At 33.9% G+C, this 26,817-nt stretch overlaps 2 protein-coding genes across 2 annotated transcripts; one reads left to right on the top strand and one right to left on the bottom strand.

Annotated features, from left to right (window-relative positions):
- Positions 1–334: 334 nt before the first annotated feature.
- On the top strand, positions 335–9,553 carry LOC131942702 (mediator of RNA polymerase II transcription subunit 17). Its single transcript, XM_059302612.1, has 15 exons — positions 335–426; positions 5,039–5,218; positions 5,487–5,622; positions 5,942–6,119; positions 6,238–6,399; positions 6,597–6,727; positions 6,827–6,898; positions 7,006–7,065; positions 7,188–7,387; positions 7,627–7,683; positions 7,893–8,027; positions 8,237–8,351; positions 8,530–8,678; positions 9,056–9,188; positions 9,364–9,553. The coding sequence occupies exons 1-15, from the start codon at positions 335–337 to the stop codon at positions 9,442–9,444; spliced, it is 1,881 nt and encodes a 626-aa protein (XP_059158595.1). The 3' UTR covers positions 9,445–9,553.
- A 1,666-nt stretch (positions 9,554–11,219) lies between these two features.
- LOC131942722 (uncharacterized) lies at positions 11,220–25,908 on the bottom strand. Its single transcript, XM_059302643.1, has 24 exons — positions 25,780–25,908; positions 22,298–22,400; positions 21,970–22,145; positions 21,481–21,598; positions 21,257–21,347; positions 20,792–20,891; positions 20,285–20,361; positions 20,034–20,172; positions 19,868–19,939; positions 19,555–19,704; positions 18,939–19,080; positions 18,623–18,718; positions 18,087–18,166; positions 17,852–17,938; positions 17,392–17,523; positions 16,791–16,877; positions 16,567–16,612; positions 15,582–15,714; positions 15,171–15,294; positions 14,179–14,301; positions 13,704–13,838; positions 12,232–12,403; positions 11,720–11,847; positions 11,220–11,243 (listed from the first exon to the last, which is right to left on the bottom strand). Exons 1-24 carry the CDS (start codon positions 25,903–25,905, stop codon positions 11,220–11,222), a joined length of 2,661 nt encoding a protein of 886 aa, XP_059158626.1. The 5' UTR covers positions 25,906–25,908.
- Between the last annotated feature and the right edge of the window lie 909 nt (positions 25,909–26,817).

The raw sequence follows: 26,817 nt of genomic DNA, 5'->3' as shown, positions 1-26,817 counted from the left end.
TCTCAAGAATCAAACCTTAAACTTAACCCCCTCTCCCCCCCCCCCCCCCCTTTCCCCACACACACACACTAATACTAGTTTAAATATTTACTACGAAGATAGGCCTAGCTATAGATACATTTCTATGTCTCTATTGAGACATTTATTTAAATCTTTCATATAGTACAATCAACTACTTAAAACAGAATAAAGCATTTTTTTCAAAGGCATAGGCTAGCATCTAATTATTCTAGAGCTAAATTTTAGTTTAGATCAAAGTAAGTTGTTAAAAATTTAACACTGACAATTTTTTGGTACATTAATCTGGCCATTTTTCAATAATCAAATAAGGAAAATGGCTGCTCCCTCAGTAAACGTAAGTGTTGAAGCAGCTATAGAACACCAAATTCAAGAAGTTAGATATGATGGGGAGGAGGTATATGTCACGTAAGTATTAAGGATTTCTAGATCTAGTCTCCTACGAAATAAATACACTAAGTTGCCTAAATTCTTTAATAATAGGATTCTGATTCTGGATAATCAACATCACACAATAATAGATTTTCTCATTGCTTAGATGGCTGGATTGACCTCTGACCCTGAAACGTCACGCGTCGTTTTCTGACGGTTTTTACGTTTATTTTAGGGGTCCTATACACGACAAATGAAAAAACTGCTAATCTCGCTAATTCTCATCATTATTTTAATGAGACATGCTATATAAATGGACGCCATGCCTGAAAATGGCCGAAAAAATAGCCAGATATGTGGTTTTAATTAATACATGCTATTCTTGTCGAGTACTCTTGGGAAAAACTGAACTGTCGCTTTAAACGGCCCAGCACTCGGTCGAAACCCCCCGGCACAGAAGTAGTAATATATAATTGAGATATTTATAATGAGTAATTACAGTTATGTTGATTCGCCTATTTTATATCGAATTTCCATATGAGGTACCCATGCAGACATTTCTGTCCGCTTTGTTTACTATCGTGACGTCATTGTTACGCTAGTTACCTCACAGAAACAACTCGTTTTTGTTTTTTGCGGAATGAACTGTTAAGTCTAGTATTTTAATTATAATTCAATTGTAGCGTGTGCAGAAAAAGTAAAATTATGGAAATTATTTTTGTATTAGTAATTTTATTAGTATATTGATTTTTTCTTCACTGTGGGCCGACAGTAGCTGCATTGAATTTAATTCGTGACCGGTGGTTAACCTCGTCAACGCTGCGTGGCCTATTCGTTTATATAATTAGTGATGCTCGTTCAGTGGCCTTTTTCAGAGCTAGGCCTAATTACGGGCGTTTTTTAGACTTAATTGATCGGCCGTTAGCCCTTTTCATTGCTGCGTATTTAAAAAAATGCTCGTTCAGCGGCCTTTTTTTTTGCGCTAAATAATCTGTTTACGGGCATTTTAAGCGTTTATTTATTTTTTTAAGCTAGACGTAGATCTAGTTTAAAAAATATTTTTTAATACAGCTGGCTGCAGGGGGGGGGGTGCAAATCGAAAGTTTGAGGGGGTGGGTGCAAATCGAAAGTTTGAGGGGGGGGGGTGCAAATCGAAAACTTAAGGGGGGGGGGGGTGCAAATCGAAAATTTGAAAGTTTGTCCCCGGGAAGAGTCGCTACGCCTTGGGGGGGGGGGGGGGGGGGGCTGACACCATTAAGTGCCGCACCGGGTGACACCCGACCTCGCTACGCCACTGGCTGGCTGTCTTGCATGCCTGATATGTGAACTTAAAAAAAAAAAATTACCGAACTTTAAAAAAAAATGACCAGAAGTAGGGAAGTAGGTCTGTTTTTCAATTGGCTAGAGGGAGGGGGGGGGAAAGAGAGAGAAGTGAAGACACCGACCATCTCGTGTACGCGTGTTCATGCTATGACGTGTACTATAGGCCTGCTGAACTCACGGTGACCCGCGACCGTGGTGGGATTTTTCATCCACAGGATAGTAAACGTAAGCAAGCAATCACGCGAGTGACGATGTTTGGAGATTTTTTAAAAAAAAATCACATTCGTCATGTTTTCAAGATGAAAAAAAATTGTAATGTAAAAAAAAAATATACCATGTATGAACCTCAGCTGCCACACTGTTGACTCAATATAATGTGAATTGAGTGTAAAATGTATTTGTATTTATAAACGATCATAACTGATACTATCTTATTATTTTAAGCATATTTATTATTTATTATTTAAAATTAGAATTTGAAATAAAAATATTTATTATGGTCATTTGATTTATGCAGGTGTTCATTACTTCATAAAATGGTATGAATAACATGTAGAGTAGAATTTAAAAAAATAATAAAATAACTAGATCTAGTTTTATTATCAACCAGTTGCTTTTTGTTATTTTCCGGTGAGTAAATTACCTAAGCTGACGCAATTACCATGGCGGGAATTAAAAGCTCGTGTACACAAGTCGACGACGTCATGTTATGCCAAGAACGCTGTTTTGTCATTCATTTTCAATTTTGATTAATTTTCAAATTCTCTCTTTTCTCGTCAACCGAGTAAGCTAGATATTTAAATGTGGTGTCAAATGTTCTCTGAAGGGGTAAGGAACTTAATGGTGTATTTGAAATAACAGAATATTTTATTTTTAAAAATCCAAAATTCAACCTACACAATAAAACTTCAAAACAACACAACTGAACTCCTGAGTCTGACTGACACTCACACTAAGTCACACAGACTACAGTCATCATGACATCAAGACATAGATTCTACATCTAGATCTAGATTTCTTATAATATAGAGTAAAGTTCCACGCGCGGTTAAAACACCGGTGCGATCATCGCCTGTTTATCGCTTCGTACAATATTTGTTTTGATGTTTTATACGAAACTACCGATATCTGCTGTAAACCTGTCCATTTCTAAATATATCCAGGTCAAATTCTTTTGTTTTTCTCCTTCTGGAAGTCGAGTTTTTAAATTTTAAAGTTTCGAGGTATGACGTCGTAGGCGGTTCTAGTTCCCCCTATGAAAAACACTAGGTCCCGGATGAGATGAATAAAACCAACCAATCAAAGCTTTTTATAACTAGGTTAACTATAAATAGCTTCTACAATATATGCGGGACACTGTACATACGATAGATAAGGCTAATAAAGCAACCTGATAGGTAAATAGGGGTGGCCGCAGCTTGGGTGTCGATTACGGTGGTTTCACATCGCTGCGTAACCAACGACTTGAGCTAGACTAGCCTAGTTCTAGATGCTCTATATTTCAAACTAAGCCTAGAATCTGTATACTTTCTATTTTTTTCTGCTGTTTTAAATTATTTCGATCATCTACTTCTTCTAAATCTAGTTTGTGTCTCTACATACAAGCATATCTAAGCAAATGTTACGTTATGTCTTTTAGTGGTTGTTACGTCCCTTTGTTATGATTATTATAGTTGCGTCCCTTGAGTCATCACTGGGTCAACTTTTAATGTCTTTAATTAATTTAATTAACATGTTTTTAATTATTATTTTTGCAATCTATTAATTAATAATACAATCAACAACACGTTTAAGTGTGTAAAATATTTATTTCAATTATTAAAATTGGATCAAAACGTATACAATACGCTCGTTGGCAAGCAGGTTCTTGCGTACGCAGGCAAAAAAAAAAGGGAAAAAAAATATCGCAAGGAGGGACGTCACTAAAACATGAATATCTTAAATACTATGCGTAGGAATACAAAATGACTCATACATATTACAGTAGAATGGCAGCGGAGTAATACAGTGCTTTCGGTTTGTTTCTGTGTGAAACGGTTATAAAATAGCGCCCGATGAAAATCGGGAATTTGGAATTTTCCGCTATGTGTGACCGCGCGTGGAACTTTACTCTAGATCTAAGTCATACATAACTCATTTAAGTATTAAACTAACTGATAACTCATATAAGGCCATAAGGGGTCATCCATAAATGACGTCACACTCGTAGGGGGGAGGGGGGTCCGTAATTTTGTGACGATGTGTGATGAGGGGGAGGGGGGGGGGTTCAGATGTTGCGACGTCACATTTTTGCATTATAAAAAAGCAATGTTATAAAACGAATTTTAGACGTTATTTCGCGTTTTAGATAACTGTTTTAATAAATTGTAATAGTTTAGACAAGATTTTGGGAAAATATCGATGTTTAAAAAAAAATTCAACTGCAATTTTGAGGGGGGTTGTAGGTTGAGGTGTGACGTCATTTTAGGGGGGGGGGTCTGGCTTTTTGTGACGACGTGTGACGGAGGGGAGGGGGGGAGGTAAAAATCGTCAAAAAAGCGTGACGTCATTTATGGATGACCCCTAACACTACTGTTGGTGTGTCAATCTCAACTCAGCCATAAAATAATAAAATTTAGATCTAGTTGGTCTAGCCCTAGGTTTTTAACATTTAAAATTAAAAACAGCTTGGTTCGTATCTAATCTGGAAAGTCGGGAAAAAGTGAAATTAAAAAGTGAATTCAGACTTTAAAAGGTTGGGAAAATCGCTAGTTTTTGGGCTGGAGTTTTATAAAGTCTGGTATCTAGTTTTAGAAACAAAACTTGTCCACACAGTCTATATTTATATATTTCAGACTAACAAAAAGGCTATAGGCCCTACTTAAGTGAATTAAATCCAACTTTTTTCCGCACCCTATGTGTGAGCCTAGAATGGGGAATGATGTTTTTCGTTGGATAGCAGAAGACCAATACCCTCCCCCCCCCCCACCAGCCAAACAGTACCAACTACGCACTTGGGGTCATAATGAGGATACACATGTATCATTTGTATTCATTAGTTGCAAACACATTATCTGTATAAAGTCTGGAATTTAATTTACGAATTAGTGTACGAATCAGAGTAGGCATATAGTTAGGTTAATAATGTTAAACTTAAATTAACTGTAGTATGACCACCTGAATAGGTTGTTATAGACATGGATATTATTATTGCTATTTGTTAAAAGAATTTTTTGACTTTTGAAAGTTTTCAAAATTGTTCCAAGCATTTTTTTCAAAATATAAAATAAAAAAAGAACAGTGAAAATATTATGAAAATAATGTTATTGTTTGTTTTTCTACATAGCCCCTTGTCTATGTCTGAAAACTTGAGTAAACTAGCACACAAAATAGATTTCTACAAAGATGAAAGTGAAGAGAAAGGAAAACCTACTTCTGAGGGTGAAAAAGAGACTGATGAAGAAAAAGTTTTAGCTCCATTTCAACCATCGCTATGGCCTTGGGACTCAGTGAGAAACAAGCTAAAGTAAGTTGGACAGTTTGTGATGTTAACTATTGTTACAAGACCCTTCTTTAAGTCAGTAAACTGTATCATTGTTTCTGATGGATTAAACATACCACACTTCGTATTCATTCACACTGAAAACTTTTACTTAGAATTATAGTTTGTTTTTATAATTGAAGTGTGTATATCTGCAATATTGGCCATATAAACATTTGACTGTAGCTAATCATAGTGTATGTAAACTTTACAAATCTTGATAGGTTATATTAGTTTTTTTGTTTTCAAATAGGTCAGCGTACACAGAAATCAGTGTGCTGTATGATATCCTAAACATAGTCAAAGAGAAACATTACATGGTAACAGATCCAGTTTCACAAGATTCTCCAGAACTTAAAGCACCTCTACAAATGCTTGCTAAGAAAAAAGTATGTACACAATATTTCAGTTTTTTCCTAATTGAATATTTGTTTAATAGTGATATAATCTATGTTCATATTAAAACTTAAAAAAAAATAATGTAATTTATTATCTCAATGTCAAATCAAACAAATAATGTACCAATTTTAGGGATTTAAACTAAGAAATATATTAATAGTGGGTTTTTTTTTAATGCAAAATTAAAAAAATTAATTTACCTATTTTCTAACTACCAAAATTTAAAAATATATTTGGTTGTTTTAGTATATTTAAAACATGCTGCTAAACTCTCCTTCCTACTGATACTAATGAATGAGTTGCTTCCAGAGTCTGATGGCAGCTGCACAGATTCTGGCCACTGGAGCCGAACGTCTAAAAAAAGTTCAGCTTGATATGGCCTCAAACACACAAGACAATTTTTTAATGGAGCTGCTCAAGCTAAGAAAAAACTGGAGGTTAAAAAAAGTACATAATACAATACTTGGGGAACTGAGTTACAAATCAGGTATGATATGAAACTTTAAAAAGCAAATATTCCTTTTTTTAAATTAAAATTACATATGGTCTCTATTATTTTCAGTACGTTTAGAAATTTTATGATATTATTATTCTTTGTTTGACAGCTGGTTCAAGGTTCTGGCAAGGAGGTACTTTTGAAGTACTTAAAACATCAGATCTTTTAGCAGAAGGGGAGATAAATCCTAGAAAAAGCTCTCTAGATGTCATCATACCAAGTGAATTAGAAGGTGTAGCATACATACAGGTGGAGGTGAAGAGTGTGCCAGGTAACTTATCTCTAAGACATAAGCAGCAATTAGAATAAAATTGGTCGAGTCATTGCTCTGTTCATGTAACATAGATAATCTGTACTTGTTACAGTACAACTAGTCACTCACCAATGTTGTATAAAGGTTCACGCTATTTTTTAAAAATTTTGTTTCCTTTTGAGACTGAAAATGTATTTTTTATTATCAATAATTAGATTTAATGGATTTGACAAGTGCTACGCTAAAAATGCCAGCAGGCCTCGGGGCAGTTTCAGTGGATGCCTATTGGCAGCAAAAGCTTGAAGTGGCTCAGAATGTCTTGTTTTGTAAAGAGTTATTTGCACAGGTAGCATTTCATTTTATGAAATAAATTTGTATATAAAAATTTTTATTGTTCAGTTTGAACATGTATATGTGATAAAATTATTCATCAAATTTTTAATAGCTTGCTCGTGAAGCAGTGCAAGTAAAAGGAAATACCCCACACATGGTTGTTGGCAATCAAATTCTCACTAATGTAAGTAATGCCTTTAATAACCGATAATTTTATTTTAAATTTGATCCCTGTATGTTCAGTAGAATCTGCAATTACATGCATTCACAAACTTCTTCATTTTTTTCTAGGTTTTTCCAGGTATTCAGCTGTCCATAGTACTTTGTCATTACACAGGAAAAGAAAAGAAGGTACCCTTGACTATACATATAACACTATATATTTTATTACAAGTTTAAAAAATAATACCATCATGTTATGTCTAAAACTGTCTTGTGTCAGCTTTAAACAAATGTGACATCATCATCACCAGGTAAACCTGTCACCACACAAGCTGGAACACAACCACGTCCTGGAGCACTCACTGCATCAGTTGCTGCGGGAGGTCCATGACAGAAACCTCAACTACAGCCCTCCCCACCCAGTCAATGCAATGCTTGGTATGAGCAAGCGACGTCGACTGGCTGGACCAAAGGCAATGTGCCGACTTGAGCTGATGGAGATGGTGGAAAAGTAAGACTACAGTTTTATTTTTTTTGTTCTATTTAACTTCTTCAAAATGGCACTACATAAAACTATTGTTTGTGGTTAATAAATATATTTTTGGCAAAGTTAAAGTTAAACAAAATAAACTAGCTAGATTTTTTTTTATCACTGAATTGTATTTGGCTTAAACTTACATTTTTAAAATTATTTTCTTGTACTTATAATAATATGTTCTTGTTTAAATTAATGATAATATTTTCTTTCAGTGAATCTCTCTTAGAACAGATATTGAAACAAACAAAACATGCTGTACTGAGAATCAGGTAGAACTGTTAAAAAAATATTGATATATTTTGTTCATCACAGAGTATTACATGTAGGGATAATCTTTCATTTTTATTTTAACCTACTTTCAACTAACCCAAAAATTATTTTATTTGGTTAAAAAAAATAATCTTTTAGCCTTCTAATTATCGCCCAAACTTAACCCACCCACCATTCTTTTCACAATGAAATTTTGTTTGTCTTGCAGATCCATGCACGTCATAGACCAACTTTCCATCAATATCCAAGACCCACAGATTTGTGCTCACTGGAGCTGTCTCAACAACAGTCTAGAATCCAGTGTTAGAATCAGCATCACATCCTACGGCTATGAAACAATCAGGTTTGTCTATTTGATCTTAAAACTCAATTGATTTCAAATTATGACATAATACATTTTTTGTAGCTATTTAACTTTAAAAGGGTATGCTCTGATCAGGTTTTAGAAATACCTACATCTTTTGTGTATTGTTTAAACTGTGTACTAATGATATTTAATAGTTTTATTTATGTTAAACCTAATAAAAATTTATTTTTTGTTCAATTTTCCAGAACCCCACTTGTTCTTATAATTGGAATAGACACAATCCAGGTTGTGATGAAAGATGGCAGAGTCTGCACCTTGTCATTTGAGGATAGTGAGCTAAGAGATCTGTTACAGTGGCAGGTAGGTTACTGCATTTTACTTTGGCACTGTGATCATGACTAGCTTGTACAACAATGTCCATAACTAGCCTTCCCTATTGGTGACCCAAGCTAGCCTTCCCCACACTCACTGTAACATGTTACTGTCTTTTTATCTGAACATTTTGATCCTTATTGATTAGCTGTTGTTTTTTTCCTAGATCTGCCAACATCATGCCCATTCCATTCAGCATCTTGCCAAACTACAGGGCTGGCAAGTGTTGTCAGGAATTGTAAGCAGTGGCCATGGTGATATGGAGACCTACGGCACAACCTCTAATGTTATGCTGGCCTCACCTAAAGGCAATGTGTAAGTTGTATAAAAAAATCACCAGTATTTTGTGTCGTTGTTTGTTTAAGATTAGCTATAACCAACTTTAGGGACTGCATGGTCAAAAGGTAGAACTTATGACTACCAACTTAGAAGTCTCAAGTTTGGATTCAGGACTCAAGTCTGTGGGTCATCCTTGAGTCCACACAACTCTGATGGGTACCTGACTCACCGCGCTGACCATGCTATCCCTCAATGTCATTTGTTTAATAGTGATATAATCTATGTTCATATTAAAACTTCAAAAAAAAATTATGTAAGGGGAGATGTGTCTTGAGCATGGACGGGAAAAGCTTATCTTAAACAACTTTATCTATTCCTCTACTGTTACAGATACTTGATTTTCTATTTTTCAGCGTGCTTGCTTTTCATAGTAACCCAGTAAGTGGAAATCGACTGTCTGTGAAAAAGATGGATCCAACCATTGAAACTCACACCTCGCCAGCTGTCACTGCTACAAAATGGGCCAGCTTATGTGGGGAATTTCAAGTTAGTTCAATTTTTATTTTTCCTAACCTGTATCTGGGTGAGCATGACATATTTTAACAGTAAATGTAAGTGGAGGTTTTGATGACAAAACCTTTTACTGGACAGGTCTAAAACAAAATTTTGTAGCTCTGGCATTTTTTGTATAAAGAATATTTATCTTCAATTTTAATTGCAGGAAATCAATCTTCAGCTCTTGGAGGGTCGTAACTTGGCAGGGAAGATAGACATGCTTATGGCCAGATTGTCTTCTAGTTGATAGGTCTAAACATCATCTGATTAATTAACTTGTTAGGTGGACAGCACTGCTGTTTAGTATATTGGTATATAATGGCCCTGATAACAATGGTTTAGATAACAAATGAAAAACATTTATTTGTTCTGCAAGATCTCAACTTGAAATCTGCAAGCATCATTTCAAATATCTGTATATATTTTATTAAGTAAATAATATTACTTGTTGGAATGTTTATATGTAAATAGTTATTTTTGTTTTAAGTTCATGATGTTTTTTTAAATAAATCTTTTTAATGTAAAAACAGTTTTGTAAAAATAGTTTTTATTTAACAAGAACACAATTAAAAGCTTTTTGATTAAGTGAGACATAAAAATCAGTATTGCACACACAAAAAATGCGTAAGTAGAACTAAAAAATTAATACCATTATTTTACAAAATGTGAGTGAATAAAAAAAAAGATCTCTAGTTCTATAACAAATATATTTTATATTGGTTAGGTAATTAAAGTAGACTAGAATAATTTGTAAAAATCATGTAATGTAAAAGTATGATATGCAGATGTGGACAGAGTTCAAGCAAGCATTATCACATAAAAGTATAAGTTGTGTACTAAGATGTAAAAGTGAGATCAAGGAATGTAAGTACTAATTTTCACACTACAGTTATCACTGGCTACATTGGACCATGTGATAATATTACAACAATCAATGTAGTATGTGATTAAATAGACTGAGATGACACCAAAATGGGTGTTACAACACTGGTTAACTATATGAAAATTTGATGTAAAATATTAACAAATCCAGCTATATGTTTGTAGTAATATCTGTTAAACTGATTTATGAAAATACCATTCTTGTAGTTCAATAACTTGTATACAACTTTTCAAACACACAAATAAAATTATCTTGAGATATAGTTACAAGTACAATCAAATCAATTAAGAACAATTAGAATGTTACACATTGACACACCAAATATAACAACAAAAATTAATATCTAACTAAAGGCTAAACTACAACCAAATCATGTACCTTGGCAACAGTTTTTGATTATTTCTCATTTTAAAAAAAACACAATAACCACAATAAAATAATATTTAAAAATAGTTTTCTGTGAAAAATTCAGCATTTCTTTTTTTCACAAAAATTTGAGATTCTCTGTTACTGAGGTCAGAAATGTGTGTAAACATTTCAAATAAAAGAAGCTACAACAATTTTGGCAGTGCAAAGGCAGATAAACTCTCGTGTTGAAAAATTAAGCATTTCTTTTTTTCACAAAAAATTTGAGATTCTCTGTTACTGAGGTCAGAAATGTTTGTAAACATTGCAAATAACAGAAGCTACAACAATTTTGGCAGAGCAAAGGCAGATAAACTCTCGTGTTGTACAGGGTATTTCGATAACAAGAAGATTAGCAACACAGTTAACTGACAGCTGCCGAAATAACTACTGACAAGGCTGTATATTTGAAAACTTCTTTGCTTACTTAGAGAATCTAAAACACAACAGGCTACCCCATGTAATGTCTTAGATTAGTCATTCCACATTTTTTTCATACAACTGAATACTTATATTAATACATATAAATAAAAAATACCAGAGAAGTTTTAAATTGAATTCTTAAGTACAAAAATCAGGTTGTATGTTCATTGACTATATAAACCAGTTATGAAACAAAATTAACTTTATGTTCTACTGCTTTATTAACATTTCATTTGTTGTAACAGTCTATTGTAAAAAAAAAAGGGAATGTTACTAGTTTCATATGATGACAAGTACACTAATTAGAATCTTCATGATTTGTCTGAGCTGGGACACTATAATAAGATTAAGTTAAAGAGGTAGATTATAGGTTATATAATTTTACCATTTAAAATAAAACCTGAATTTAAAAACTGGTCACTTCTAATTGTAGGAGAAAATGAAAACAAATTATCAAAATAAATAATGTAGCATTTCTATAACAGATATGCCACTTTGATGGCAAATTTATTAATTAATTCAAGGACTAATAATCTACTTTGACTTTTTTTTACTAACTATTGATAAAAAAACATATTTTTTTTTCTTAAATAATATTGTAAGTTTAATTGTATCACAAAGAACTATTACCAAGATTATTGGTATCATTAAAATTTCCTAACTTTAAAACCTAAGAGACACTGTCATTTGTGCCTCCTTATATCTAAAACCTAACAAAGACATTGTCACTGTGGCTCCTGAAAGTGTCTGAGTACTTTCGCAACCTGACCCCTTGCCAGGCTAAGAAAATTCCACCAAGGGACAGACCTACCAATAGACCAATGAGAATTGGGCCAGACACCTCTGGTTCATGCCAGGTTTTCAACTGACCCTGGCGCCAAACTGTGTACATTGACTTCCTGCACCACTCGTCATGGCGGTTGTCATCCTCCATGCTGGCTGGAGAAACATAGGAGAGGGATTATGGCTCAAACAGTAAATTAATCATACATGATTCATCAATAGTTTTATTCCATCATTGGAGGACAAATTTAATTTTTAGTAACATAAACATTGTTAAAAAATATAATGATTTATAAATGGTTGATTTAATGTTAAAATCCACAAATAAATAGAACTTATATTTGCTCAGATGGTATTGAACGTGTTGCTATGAAACAGAGTTTAAAGAAATAGAAGTGAATTTTAGCACCATAGTCTTAATTCATCAAGTTTCATTTCTTCAGTTGCACACAAGATTTGTCAATAGGCAGAGTTAATTTTTACGTTTAGTTATTTATTAGAGTGGTTTAATCAAAATTATTTAAAAAAAAAGAAGCTTACTTTTCTCCGCTACATGTATTGTAAACTTATGAGGGCTGGATGTGTTGCATGTGTTGATATCTGCTATGTACAGCTTGCCAGGTTGTGTGAATGTCTGGTAGTAGATCCCTTTATCTGAGTCTTGTAGTTCCAGCTTCTTGGCCTTGCTGAACTTGCAGTTTTGATAGTCACTCTGAAACAAGTGTACACAGGTTTATTAAACACCATTATACTCAATGGTGTCGATTGGAAAACAATCTGCTCATCATCATTCAGTGAATAGGGTATGTTATTCATGGCAGTCTCTGAGAGTGCCATCATAGGTGACTTGACTAAAACAGGTGGTTGCTAATACTAGACTATTAAATAACATTACAAGACTAGATCAACACATGCCCCCTAAACCAGGGGTCGGCAACCTGCGGCTCGCGAGCAGCATCAGCTCTTTTGATGCCAAGATGCGGCTCTCCTGCTCCTTGCACAAATATTAATAGTTATATTATTTCATTTTCAAAACTCATAACAAAATTATACTGTAAAGAAACACAAAACAGTAGAAAAAACTCATCAGAGAACAGTGAAAATAAGTGCAGTAGAAAGTATACGGACAGCCGTGCTGTGACCAGCCCTATGGCAACAATTCCATGCTTGCCACTGCCAAAGTGTCGACTTTTCAAATATCGTTAAATGGGGAATGTTATTCTTTAAGAATGCATTCTTCTACCTGTCCGTCAGTAATCATTAATTTGACCTGAGTGACTTAGTTCTTTTTAGTTATTAGCTTCCTACTGTGGAGCCGGATACTGGACGGTGGGGTACGAGTTTACCCTGTGTTCAGTGGGGTGGAAGATAAGCCTGGTGGGAACCAAAGGACAGAAGTGACAGATACACGGTAATCAAACAAATATCTAAGCCAGTTAGTCGGAGTTTGCCATGTTGCGGCCTGCCTGGCTAATGGGAGACACCTCCTGAGCCAATAGTGTCCATAAAGAAAGAAAAAAAAAAGGTAACTGCTCCTAATGTGGTTGGGACGGTCCTATAGTTTTTTTTTTTTATTACTAAATTCATTATTCTGGCGAAACAAGTGTATGTTTTTATATGAATAAATATTATGTCATATTTAAAGCTATTTATTTTAAATAACAAATCAAATTTATTTACCTAATCCTAATCAATTAATAAAATATTGAAATAAAAATGTTAGTGGCTCTTTAAAAACCGGGAAATTTTGTAAATTTTAACTTTTGGCTCTTCCGCCTCAAAAGGTTGCCGACCCCTGCCCTAAACTGATATTATACACATAACCAAAGACTGAGCCTATATCTTACCCTAGTACCATAAACTGATATGGTATAAATAACACATCACCCTTAAGTTTTTAGAGTGTTAAGCATTTTCCTCTCATTTGTAAAGTCATTGAACAAACAGTTTACAAATAGTTACAACAGCTAGTAAAATATTTGCTTTAACCAAGGTCTGAATGACCATGTTACCTCTGATGACATTCTATAGAAGGTTGAATTCTCTCCCAAATATATCTTCAGGTTGTCTGAAACAACAGCGTAGATGTCTTGGTACGTTTCTGAATCCGCTGACCAGTTGTACTGGTCACTGCCCATGTTATGTGTCTGGTTACAATGGACAAATTATTTTTATATAAATTGTGATTAGAAATAAATAAATTATAATAAGCATTTCACCCCTAAAAACTAATTCAGCAATTTCATCAATTTAATAAGCTTATAGCAAACTCTAACGTGCCCAGCATTCATTAAAAGTTTTTTGTCATACTACATGCAAACCCATGTTTCTGACAATAAATCAAAATCATTACAAATAAAAACTGCAAGTTCTAATTTTCGAAAATAATTTCATTTTGGTGGAAAATTTTTCCTTAAAACGGAAACTGGATTTCCATTAAAATATGGGAAAAGTGACATCGCTAGTATCACAAGTCAATGAACAAACCTTGCTTTTGATGCAATTTCCTCTATATACAGGTGGTAAGCCCTTGTTGATGTTGGTGTCACCATTTACTATTATGGACACAGAGTCTGATGCAAGTCGTTGGTCATTCAATGGGATTTGATTCTGTAGTATTTAGGTGACAAATAATGTCAAGACAAAGGCACTTACCATTGTTCAAACAAAGTAAAGAATAGGAAATTTTAGCATATTGAATAATGAGTCTATTAAATTAAAATTTAAAAAAATCATTTGATTATATTTTATTCAGGCAACTTAATGGTAAATTTGGTCAACAATAGCCTATTGTTCTTTGAAAAAAAAAATTAAGGCACTTCACTTACAAGAAAATCTAGAAATCGGACAAAGCCATCAACATATAAAGACCAAACAGGATAGAATCAATGAACACATTATCAAACATTGTAATGAAATTAGTCAATTTTTTTATCATTGGTCAAAGAATATTATTTCTGAACAGTTTTTAATTAATGAACACATTATCAAACATTGTAATGAAATTAGTCAATTTTTTTATCATTGGTCAAAGAATATTATTTCTGAACAGTTTTTAATTAAAATGGTTTATGAAACATTGGCTTTTAACCTGTCAGGTTTTCAACAAATATTCCTTGATATTTTTATATTAAGACCATCCATGATGTTCAACCCTTCTGTTTCATTCATCACAAAAAAGATAAACTCCCCCCCCCCCCCCCCCACCCCTTCTCATCAAATGCAATACATTGCAATATTTATTTTTGAACTAGCAATTTTTATTTACTATTTTCAAATGAGATCTTAAAAATGAGAAATTACTGATTAAATTCAGTTAAAAACAATTTAAAAAAAAAAGCGAAATTGTGATGTAACATTTTCTTAACTAAACCGCCTTGGTGACAAAATTCCAAACTCTTACTCCCCTCCCATGATATGTGACATCATTTATAAATGACACAACAGACTGATTCCTAGAGCAATTAGATTCTACTCACACATGCAATGAATGAGTGACTGAGTGAGGCCACAGGTGTGAAGGGAACTGTATCCACCTTCCCTCCACTGTCCAGTTCCAGGCTGTAGTTCATGCCACTCCAGTACCTGTTGTCTACCTGCACACTGTCAGGTGACCAGGGGGAAAAATAGGAACTTTAACAATATAAACAATTGAGCCATCAGGTGATCAGAAAAAAAGATTTACTATAGTATCAGAAATTTTTTAATGATTGGCACATGTTCTCACTTAGGTATACTGGAACACACAACTATTGACACGTTTCAACTTAATAATACTGGAGCATAATGTATATGATCACACAACATTGGGCACATGTTCCAATGTCTCAACTTATTGAAATAGAACATTATCTATGAACACACAATCATTGGCACTTGTCCCAACTCACCAATACTGGAACACATTGGCCCTGTCCAAGATGAAAGTTTCCATCTGGTGCCACTCCCTGCCTGGTCCATTCCCTATCACCAGCTGATCAACTCCTATCCCATTCAAGGAGAACTTATTCCTTGTGTCTTCACCTGTACAACCAGTACAACAGGGATATTGTATATACCACACTACAACAGGGATATTGTATATACCACACTAATGTCAAAATCACACCATAAAGACCAACTACACACATGCACCCAACCCCACACAAGAAGCAGACTCAAACTTTTATTGCATAGATAAATAAGCAATACTAAAAAAACAAGCTAATTAAAAAGTCTAGTGACAATTTTAGCGCAATTTCCTTATGTTATCTAAAAATAGCTCTGTCATAGCGTAAATCAAGAGCAGGGTTAGTAAAACCATTGGTTTAAATACATGTTTTATTTACAATAGAGTTACATGACTAAAAACCATTGCGCGTCTAGCTACTGAACGTGATGACGCAGCCATTGAACGTGATGGCGCAGCTATTGAACGTGATGACGCGTGTGGTGTGGTTGGATAAAAATGCCTACTAATTCGGTCCAAATTTTAATTAATTCAAAAAAATTTTTGTGACCGAACGAAAGGATATTTTTGAAAACTTTCTTCGGCAATATTGTTCTAAATTATGGCAGGAATCGATTGGTACATGTTTCAAGTCGCTAAGTGGTCTGGTTGCCGAGATATGAGCCAAAAACTGCATTTTTTCGAGGTTTTTTGGCTTTTCCGGGAAATCCATGAAAGAAACCCGGAATTTTTATGGCCTATGTTCATCCTCGTAACTTGCTTAACATAATTGCTTTTGGAACTAGTCCTCGATATTGCTTCGTTGAGGAGGAGATACGACAAAGCTGCGGACACACATTCATTCATTCATCCATTCAGAAATGACGGGTTAATAAACGCAATTCTCCAAAATGGAAATTGCGCTAAAAACCACCAATAGAACTTACACTTTCCTTCCACCATCCCACAGTACTGCAGCAGTGAACCAACAACCTAACGAAGCAAACAAATCTGATTAAATAAATATTGGAAAAATATTTTTTGTCAATACTCTCATAAATTATTATAATATAAGAACATTATTTTTAAATATTAAATTGAACTGAATGAAATAGCATTATTTTTAAACTAAATCGTCCTTTAAATAAAATAAATGTTGTATGGTACCCACATTTCCAGTGACATTACCACCCTCTGAGGTCACCCTGATGGCAGCTTGTCCTTTCAGTAGGTGAAGTAGAACCTCACTACTCAACTCCTGTAAACAAGTATTGAATATTACATAACTGTATAGATCTATGACACTATTATCATGTACACATGTATACACATGTCTGTAAAAAAAGATGAGCAGAATAACAGATTTAAAATAAAACCTGACGGGACTTTTAAATAACTTGTTACTTTATAATTTGACACGAAAAAAACAATACATAATCTTTTGACTTAGAACAGGCCGTAACAGACTAAATCAACACATGCATAAAAAACTAAAAATTGGGTGTGGTGAAATATGCCCTTGTGGCAACGTCCCGGAAAATACGGAGCACGTCCTTCAGGAATGTTCTTTATATAGCCAGGCGCGTGTCAGACACTGGCCCCTGCTCACCCCACTCAGGGAAAAATTATATGGGGCACCTGCTAATCTGGAGACCACAGTCCGGTTTATTCACGAAGTTGGACTTGTTGTCTAAATCCTCCACCATATTCTCAATTAAGAACGAAGAAGAAGAAGCAAAGAAATTTTATTTTTACTTAACAAAACCACCTACATGGTACAGCATGGCCTCTATACAACAGAACAGCTGTGTACAGTGGATTGTTTCCTTGCTCAAGTCCACTAAAACATTACCACTGGGACCAACAAGATGAGCGGACTGGAGGCTTGGGGCCAGATCATTCAGCTGACAAAAAAATTAAATTTAAACACTAGGGCCTAAACAAACTCAACATAATCTGTTTTTTTTTATCCTGAAAGTAATACATAAAGTGCTTGTTAATGCCTTTTTTGACAAACAGAAATCTAAAACAATGAGGACAAATGACCTGAAATCTTTTAGTCATTTTATCAATAAAACTGTATAACTAAACACTCAATCCCTAGTTTCTGTGATCTTTAAAACAGCACAAAATGCACTTTGAAAAAAATAAACCGAAACTTAAAAATACTAGTCAGATGCCCTAAAGACTATACAGGTAAAAATGAAAATTGAAGTATAAAGTACTACATACAACAACATCTACTCTTAGCCACTGTCCTTGGGTGATCTGAATCTCAGTCAAGCCACGAACACGACCTCTCTGATCCCTGAGTACAGCCTGCATTATTGTTATATATTGGAAGTATTTAGTTCAATGCATCAATATAATTATTTTATAGGCACATCGCCAATCTTTTTTTAAATGTAACTATTAGTTTTATGTTATTGCTATAAATTGTAAAAAAGGAAGCAAGGGAATCACTTACATACATCCCTTCTTCCAAGTCACCCTCCAAAACATTTTTTTCTTTATCTGTCTTCACACTGACAGTTTTCAGAAACTTTACTAAATGTGCAAAAAAATATTCAAAAGTTATGGTTCATCTAAACAAACACATCTTTTCCACACTGGACAACAAAAAGATTCAACTTTCGATGTACTGTACAATAAAAATAATTTAAAATTTATTTCACGTAGTATTTAAATTTCCTTTGTTTTATGTATATATTTCAACAGGGATACCTGTTTTTTGTTAGTAAGTATTTATCAACCTATAAAGAACAGGGAATTGATATTTTAAGAGAAATGTTTCAGAAACATTCCTGCAAGTATAAGATTCTTTAGCGATTGTTCACATAAAATAACAAAAATAGGAATAATGTTACTTTATACCACCACCTTATAGCACACATTAAAACAAAAAAATATTTGGCACAGTAATTTAAAATAACATTCTATGTAAAAACTAAGGGTCATTATTCAGTGAAAGAAGGAGCTAACTGTCAGTAAATATCAACCTACCTGTGTTGATGTAAGGCAGCTGTTTGGTTATATCCACAGCAGCATGTAATATCCCTGTAAAACTGGGTGGCACATCTATCTCTATGGGAGGAATACCTGGAAAAAATATGTGGAAACATTTATTTCTATTAGAGGAATGCCTAGAAAAAATATTTTGGCTATCACACTATTTCGCTCTATCAATCCGAATTCAGCTGCAGGTTTCATGTTACTTCTTTCTACCGTATCCACCCTAAAATAATGTATAAACCTGCTCTGGTAGTTAAAAGCAGCCCCTGTAACAGTCAAAGCCCTTGCTGTGACTCACATTACCTACCTACAAGTGCTGGTCCACTGATGACTATGGTCTCTATCTGTTCCCTCTCAACATGCAGGACAGCTGTGATGTATGCCCTGTTTTCTAGCACTGTCATACCCAGGATGCCGTGAGCTGTCACATGAACTGACTGTAGATAAGCCTAGGGATTCAAAAGATACACTTAACACTGACTGTAAGTAGGCTTAAGGATGAAAATGTTATATTGTAAACATTGACATTAGATTAGCACAGAAATTCAAATCTTATCATTCACTGAATATGCCTATATGCCTAGGCATTTAATTGTTACACTTTACATCATTTACACTAATTTAACTTAACAATTAACCCCTGATGGGTCATATGGAAGAAGAGGAAGACCACTCTAGTAAAAACATTTCTTCTCTATGCTATGCTGGGCACACCATTCAACTTAATGTGTTCAGACATTCACAGGTTAGGCTCAAATTTGTCCTAACCTTGTTTTAACCAATAACCTCTAGCATAATAAATATACTTCCTCATCTACTAATTTACCAGCAACTACAGCAATAGTTAATATTTGGTAGTTTAAAAAAGATCTAAACATCAATATTTTCAATAAGTAATAGTATAATAGAGATCATCATCCTACCGTGTAGAAACTGGATTTGGGCACACAAGGTCCAGCAGGTATTGAGGCTATGGGATCTTCTGCCTGGGGGCCTAAAAACTTGCTGGCCACCAACCAACCACTCTTGCTGTACTCATCGTGTAAAGCACCAATTTTACCTCCAGTGAAGAGCTGAGAATATAGCATTACTCATTAAAACAATCTAAGATTAGTTCTAATTTTAACACTTCAGGTACTTTACTTAAAATTTTTATAAATAAACATGATGAGTTGAAAAATCATCATTCTTTATGAATAAGTTTAGCATATATTTTTTTTAATATTTAGTACTTACTTCCCCTGAGTGGATTATATCACCTGCGAGAGATTTGTCAGATCCAACAATGTTCAGCACAAGTTGATCCCTCTAATTTAAAAAAAAATGTATGTTAAACAAAATGCCTGTAAGAAGTACAAAGCAGCACATTAGCTTCTAAGATGAAAAATACATAACTACTTACAGATAATTCTTCCACTTCAAATGTACTGAGCTCTTCCCATGTGACTGAGAAGGAATTTGAAATTTTCTGTTTCTCTGTGATTGTGACATTCCATATGATGCTGATATTTTTTCTTATCTCTACCCTTTCTACGGGTCCTCTATGTAAAATTAATGAAATAAATATAATTTCCTGCCCATTTATTAAATATAAATAAAATGTAATTAACATAAAAAACACAAAATAAACAATTAAATCTAAAGAACCCTCACAGTTTCAAGGCATCAGGAATATGTATATGCAACTTCTTGTGAAGAACATCATATACTAGTTTTGCACCCTCATCAGTCTGTTAGGCAAAAGAAAAAAAATTTCTGTATTTACACTTTATATTGAATTTAAGGGGCAAAAGCTTGATGGTTTTAAAACCCAATTTGGAGTTGTTTTTTTTCAATGGCTAGACAAGTAAATTAATAATACTCTACTTCTTTTAAAAAAATAAACTATTAACTTGTGTGTAAAATGTTACTTATTCATGATTGGTTTACAAAATGAAGATGTTTTTTCTAATGAGACAAGCAAGTTTAAGATATTTTTAAAAGGACAAGACATTTAAACCTCATTTCTAATAAGGAATAAACTTTTTATGTTACTAGCATATAATTTGTTAACAAACACTATTGTATAATTGGCTTATAAAATGAAGATGTTTTTTGAAATGATAAAAAATAATCCAAAATGTATGAAAAAGGAAAGAATAAAAACCAAAATACTAATACCTTGTATAAATACTGTGGTCTGTAGGGCCAGTCACCTGGTATGTTGTCTAAATAATTAGAACAGTAGCTCAGATTCCTGTTAACACCATCAGCAGTTGGCCTGTGAGGTAGAGAATTGTTTTCAGGTGTGTGTTTAATACATCTAGGAGGTGAGTGAACAATTGAAACTGTTGAATTTTAAGAGCCCAAGCAGCAAAAGTGCATGTAAACATAGCCTTAAAGTATTTAAATTTTCATGCCTTTGTCTCACACACAGATGAAATTGGACGTTGAAAAATAACCCCACTGCCTAATAATCATAAAAAAATTAAAATGTTATTAAAAACACTTTAGCAGGAATTCTAAAGATACATTATAAAGTAACATACAGAGTATATAACTTAAAATAGATTTTAAATAACTACAAATTCACATTACTGTACACTAGTTACTTTAAAAGGTAAATAAAAAAAAGATTCCACTTACCTAATTCTAATATTAGCACAACTAGAAACTGCAATGCAGTCAGTAGCATTGCCAGTGTCATTTCTCTGTGTCAAATCACACAATTTGTTTTCTAGAAAAGAGAGAGAAAGTACATAACTATATATTGGTCATTAAAAAAAAATCACAGAAAATATATCAGATTAAATAGAAAAATAAACAAGTGATTAAAAAAAATATGACAAGTGTACTAAAACATTTAAGACCTTGAGGTGTGATTATCTGCTGTAACATCAGCTGGCAGTTTTCACAATTCAAATCTGGTATCATAATAGTGATGTAATAGGTGCTTCCATTACATATTCCAAGAGGGTTGCCATTTCCCTAAGAAAAAAAAAACAACAAATTTCCATATAAAACAACATATTGAGATGATGCTGTTCTAATAGCTTTTAACATGTGATAAGTTTTTTTAGGTTTAGCAAAATCTGAAATGTGTAATTTAAGAAAATTGTTTTAGTCAATGTGGTTAGAAGTAGGGACAATAACTGTCTCATTTCATGTCCAAAACGTTTAATAAAATTCAGCATGGAGATGTAACAATGGTTTCAGTTGGTGATAACATTTTCTCTAATTATATTTTAAAATCAAGTTAACACTATACACGTAGGCTACCTTCTTGTACACTTTAAATAGTGCAACAGTTCAAACAAATCTACCAACATCTAATAAAAACATTAGAAGTAAAAACAAACTTTTTCAATACAGTCTTTGCTGACAACAGCCTGGTTATTGTGTGGGATGTGATCTAGCAGCAAACAGCTGTACTTTGTCTCGTCCCCTGAGCTGTCTGTAGAGTTGGTGCCATTCTTTATTTCTTCAAGCTTTATGTCTTTGGAGTCTCCAATTAATGTGACACGGAATGGGGAATCTATAATTAATTAGGATATCAGGGCATTAATTTAGAAATAAAATAAAAATAGCCTGTGTACTTGTCATTTAATTTTCAATGTATTATTTGGCTTATGTAAAAAGATATTCTTCACATAATAAGTTTTCAGATTTTAATTAGGATATACAAACTTGATTGAAACTTGGTCTCTTCAAATCTTATAGTGAAAAGTCCAGGTGAGACATCCATGATGTTTTTACTGCTAGTATCATCCTGGTCACAGGTATTTTGACTCTGGAAACATAATTTTATTTTCTTAGAATATTAAATTATCTAATACATCAATGTAGCATATCTATAATACACATGTGAGATTAAGTTAATTGCCTGTTTTTAAAATATGTACTAAGTCTAAATTAAACTTTTGAAAACGATGAGGTAAATTTATACTGTGTCTTTAGAAAACATTTGAATGCACTGAAAATAAGAAAATAAACCAAACATATTTTTCCAATAGATTAATGGCAAAAATCCACTGGATGCTCTTGAACTCTCTTTAACACATTTTTGTGAGCAATGCTTATACCTGTGAAATGATGTATTAGACCTCAACATGCCCTAATTGATAGGCTTAAATACTAAGTATTATTATTAGGCCCAATACTATAGGTACTTATAATAAAACACCCACATCTTTAGTTATAGATTAGGTGTAGTTAATCGAAGACTAGAAGAGAAATATTAATTTAATAGTCTTTCTTAGAAAGTTTCTAGTTTTAGTCTAACTAATCGTACTAATGTCGAATGCTAAATTGATTATTGCACTAGAAATACTAAATTACTAAACAATAGTGGCCAATTAAGGATAGGCACCACGGATAAAAATTTTTTTTTTATTTAACACATTTCTGGATGTTTAATAAGTTCATATAATTATAGTTGCTAAACTATAGACAAAAATAATATATAGCCGTCAATAGCAGTACTGGTTGCCATGGAAACAGCGAAAAGGTGTGAAAACTAACACCTTTTCAAATCGCTAAGGCTTTGTTCCCATAAGAGATTTTAAAAAACGGATGAAAGATTTAGATTTCTCAAACCAAAATATACATTTCTACGTTTACTTATTGCGATAGCTTGTACTCAATTTTTTATACAAATTTTTACGTAAATTTATGTACAAAAATTAGGGGGTGGTGTTACAAAAATATCAATATTTCCTTAAGTATTGTAGTAAACTTAATGTACAAACGTAGTTTTGTAGATGGTATAATGCTGAACGCATGTGGAATGTTTTATTCTTGTATGACAAAGGGTTCCAAAGCCTTAGCGATTTGAATGTTGAATTTTGAGTAAAAATGCAAAGTTGAGAAAACGTGAAAAGAAGAGCGGGAAAAGGCGCGGTGCTTTTTCTCTTATAGAAAACAGAAAAAAACGTCTTGTTATATGTGGAAGAACCATTTGTCTAATAAAACACGCTTTGATTTATGTTGTAAGCTTTAGATAGATTTTTTCTATGTAAGCAGAAAATATGTATACAACAGGTAATGAATGTATGACTATTAAGTATTACACATCCTATCAATCGAGCGGTATTCTCAGAACAGCTATCATCAAACCAGATAAAGTTTTGTTTGTTAGCCGGTCTTCTCACTTCAAAACAATGTCTTTCTCTATTCAAATTGTAGCTTACACAAGTTTATTGCCTTATGATAATAGCCTACAACACAACACTGGGTACAACGCTGGAGGCTAGACACGCCCCTCCACCCCATCCCACCGCTGGATAGTGCGTGAGGAACCGATGAGCCATAGATTACCAATGTTCATTCAACCGCGAATAACACATCTGTGTAGATAGGGTCAAGTACAGGGCCTAAGTAAATGCTTCCCAGCTATCCTATCTACTATTATCTAGTATTTACATTCGTTGCTAGCACACCCTGTACGGAGAGATGGGCATACACTTTAACACATGTGTCGTATACAGTCCGGTGTAAAGCCTGATGAACGCATTCAAGCCTATCACAGCATGCCGTAACAAGATTATAAACCGGCCGTTGGTTGAATGGCGAGAACGTAATGAAGGGAGTAAAGGGGATGGACAGTACATTCTTCAAACTGATAGTCATGTCCATGACGCATTGTTTCAGCTTAGTATAATTTTAAAGCGTACGCAACAGTGTTTAATATTGTTCCAGTGATAATCAACAGTACATTTCTAGGCAAAGTTTCAATTATTAAACTTAATGTTGTTGTATAACTTTAAAACAACAAATAGAAGAGTATACGCAAATGAGGTAAACAAACGAGACAGGCGATTGTTTTGTTTATCTAGAAACAAGATGGCTGCCTAGCATACGTGGTTAGTTGCAGCCTATCGTGAATTATTTTGATTTACTGTACTATAATATGATTGGTCAAGCGTATCAATGAACCTCTTCCCATTCATAAATTTTACGCGCATGCCCTTATATGGAGTTTAATATAAAATTTTACTTTGTAGAAAACAACTTCTATCCCAATTATTTTTAGAACAAAAGAAAAGGTCACTACACCAGCGGGTACACGAGTGCTTGGCCCTTAGATTGCTGTAAAGTTTATTGTGCCTCGCGGGCAATAAATGATGTAATACCCGCTCGAAGATAGCCGCTGTCCGCGTAGTAGTGTGAAAACTTGCCGGGGGGTACCATGTTTCACATCGCAATAAACGAATAACCGTAAGCTGTAGAAGTCCGAAATGTTCGGGTTAGATAGATAAAAGGTATTAGTATCGAATTAAGAAATAAAAATTTTGGGTAGCAAAATTAACATTTTATCGAAAACATGGGTATCTTGTTCCCTTAAATACTAGTAATTGAGTATTAGTAGAGTATTATTAATAGTCTTAATTTACCATTCCCTTATTCAACCTTTTTCCAAAAACATAGCTTCGCCTATTCTGGTTCTAATTTGTGGAACAATCTTCCTAATAAAATAAAGCTATCTAGATCTGAAAATATATTCAAATCTAAACTAAAACTAAAATTATTTAATGACCTAACTGACTCATTGTAACATTTCTCATTCATCTATTATATTCTCTTTTTTATCTCATTATGTATGATAGCTATGTACCATTGTTTCTTTATTCCACATTTTTAGTGCTATGTGTTACTGCTATGTGTTATTGAATTGTTTTATTTGTTTAAACGGCCAATGTGAAAAAAGGCCTTTGTGCCTACAATTGTAACCGTTGTTTGAATAAATTTGAATTTGAATAGTAAAGAGAATTAAATAAATAACAAAGAGGCTACCCAACAAACACTTTAATAATTCAATGTCTGTTGGGCAGTGTTGGGTAAGATGTTATTGTTAAGTCACAATAAGTGAGACTACTCTACTGTACTTGCTTAGGCTACTTTTACTGCAGTGAGTTGGGAGAGGAATAGTACTAAGTAGAGTTAATTTAGTAGAGTACACTAATAGTTCATTCATATTAATACACAACAGTTAGACGAACTGGTCTAGTTACATTTATTTTAATTTCAAGTAAAATTTAAAAAAATATCTATTATTTAACAACCTCCCCCCGCCTCCCCCCCCCCCCCCCAATTCAGGCTAATCAACATTTCAATTTCTTCTTGATTTGTGATTCTCTAGAGATTTTAGATTTTAGATTTACCACACTTACAAAGTATGTGACAGATTCATGGTCAGATTGGAGACTAATGGGTTCAGGGCATACAAGTCGAACGTTTCCTTGTGTTGTCGTGCAGATAGTTAATAGAAAAAATAAACTTGAAATGAAGAAAGCCATTTGTATTTATTTAGATCTAGATCTAGCTGAGTATTATTACGTTTAACTTCAGTTGCTTGTTTCCATTCTGCTACACTTAATATTCGACCCGGAAGTATTATGTAAATGAGTAGTACATTTTCGATTTCGTATTTTATCTGAGAGCCCAGCATCACACCTGCCCACTTCCTAATAGCATACGATAATTTTAATTGCCTGGTATTTGTTTTATAGCAAAGCTTAAGAGAGTTATATTATTGTTAACCTTTTAAAAATGATTTCCTTCCCCATCGTTACAAATTGCCTCAAATAGAGGGTGATCAATAAACGATGACACGCCTTTTTTGACAATTTTACCTACACCCCTCCACCGTCACACATCGTCATGAAAAGCCAACACACCCTAATGTCACACCTCAGGCTACAACTCCTGCGCTCCCCCAATAAAATTGTGGTATTTTAAAAAAAAAACACTCGTTTTCTTTCTAAAATATTTCCACAGCTCGGTTAAATTGTTGCTATATTAATCAGTCAATTACAATTAACAAAAACAGTATTTTAAAAAAAGGGAAAAGAAAATAGTTTTAAAAATGTTAGTTTCTAACCTTACTGTGACAAAAGTGTGTCGTCACACTTTCTGAGCCTCCATTCCATCTCGTCACACAATACCGAACCCCCCCCCCCCCCCGTTAAGTGTTTCTTCCAGACTTTTTTTCTCCGGGGGGGGCACTTAAAATTTTCGGGGGGAGGGGGCGGTAGACTTTCTTCGGGGGGGGGGGCACTGTTAAATGTATATATTTTCTATATAAATTCCATTTCGTTCGGGGGGGGGGGCGGTAGACTGTAAGAAACTCTGCCCCGTCCTCCCTTTCCGTTCAGTTCAGAGGCGTAGCGACCCTTCCCGGCGCACGGGGACAAACTTATGATTTGCAC

The sequence above is a fragment of the Physella acuta genome, unplaced genomic scaffold (genome assembly GCF_028476545.2).
Source record: "Physella acuta isolate Inbredline_101_S28 unplaced genomic scaffold, ASM2847654v3 ptg000421l, whole genome shotgun sequence".
In the NCBI taxonomy this organism is placed as follows: Eukaryota; Metazoa; Mollusca; class Gastropoda; family Physidae; genus Physella; species Physella acuta.
This window is presented reverse-complemented; position numbering and strand designations above follow the sequence as displayed.

Coding starts and splice junctions, on each gene's coding strand:
- LOC131942702 (XM_059302612.1), top strand. CDS start 335: ATGGCTGCTCCCTCAGTAAACGTAAGTGTTGAAGCAGCTATAGAACAC. Junction 6,728..6,826: donor GTAAAGAGTTATTTGCACAG/GTAGCATTTCAT, acceptor AATTTTTAATAG/CTTGCTCGTGAAGCAGTGCA. Junction 7,066..7,187: donor ACACAGGAAAAGAAAAGAAG/GTACCCTTGACT, acceptor CATCATCACCAG/GTAAACCTGTCACCACACAA.
- LOC131942722 (XM_059302643.1), bottom strand. CDS start 25,905: ATGGCTTTCTTCATTTCAAGTTTATTTTTTCTATTAACTATCTGCACG. Junction 15,715..16,566: donor TGGGATGGTGGAAGGAAAGT/GTAAGTTCTATT, acceptor CTGGTTGTACAG/GTGAAGACACAAGGAATAAG. Junction 11,848..12,231: donor AATACATGTAGCGGAGAAAA/GTAAGCTTCTTT, acceptor ATGTTTCTCCAG/CCAGCATGGAGGATGACAAC.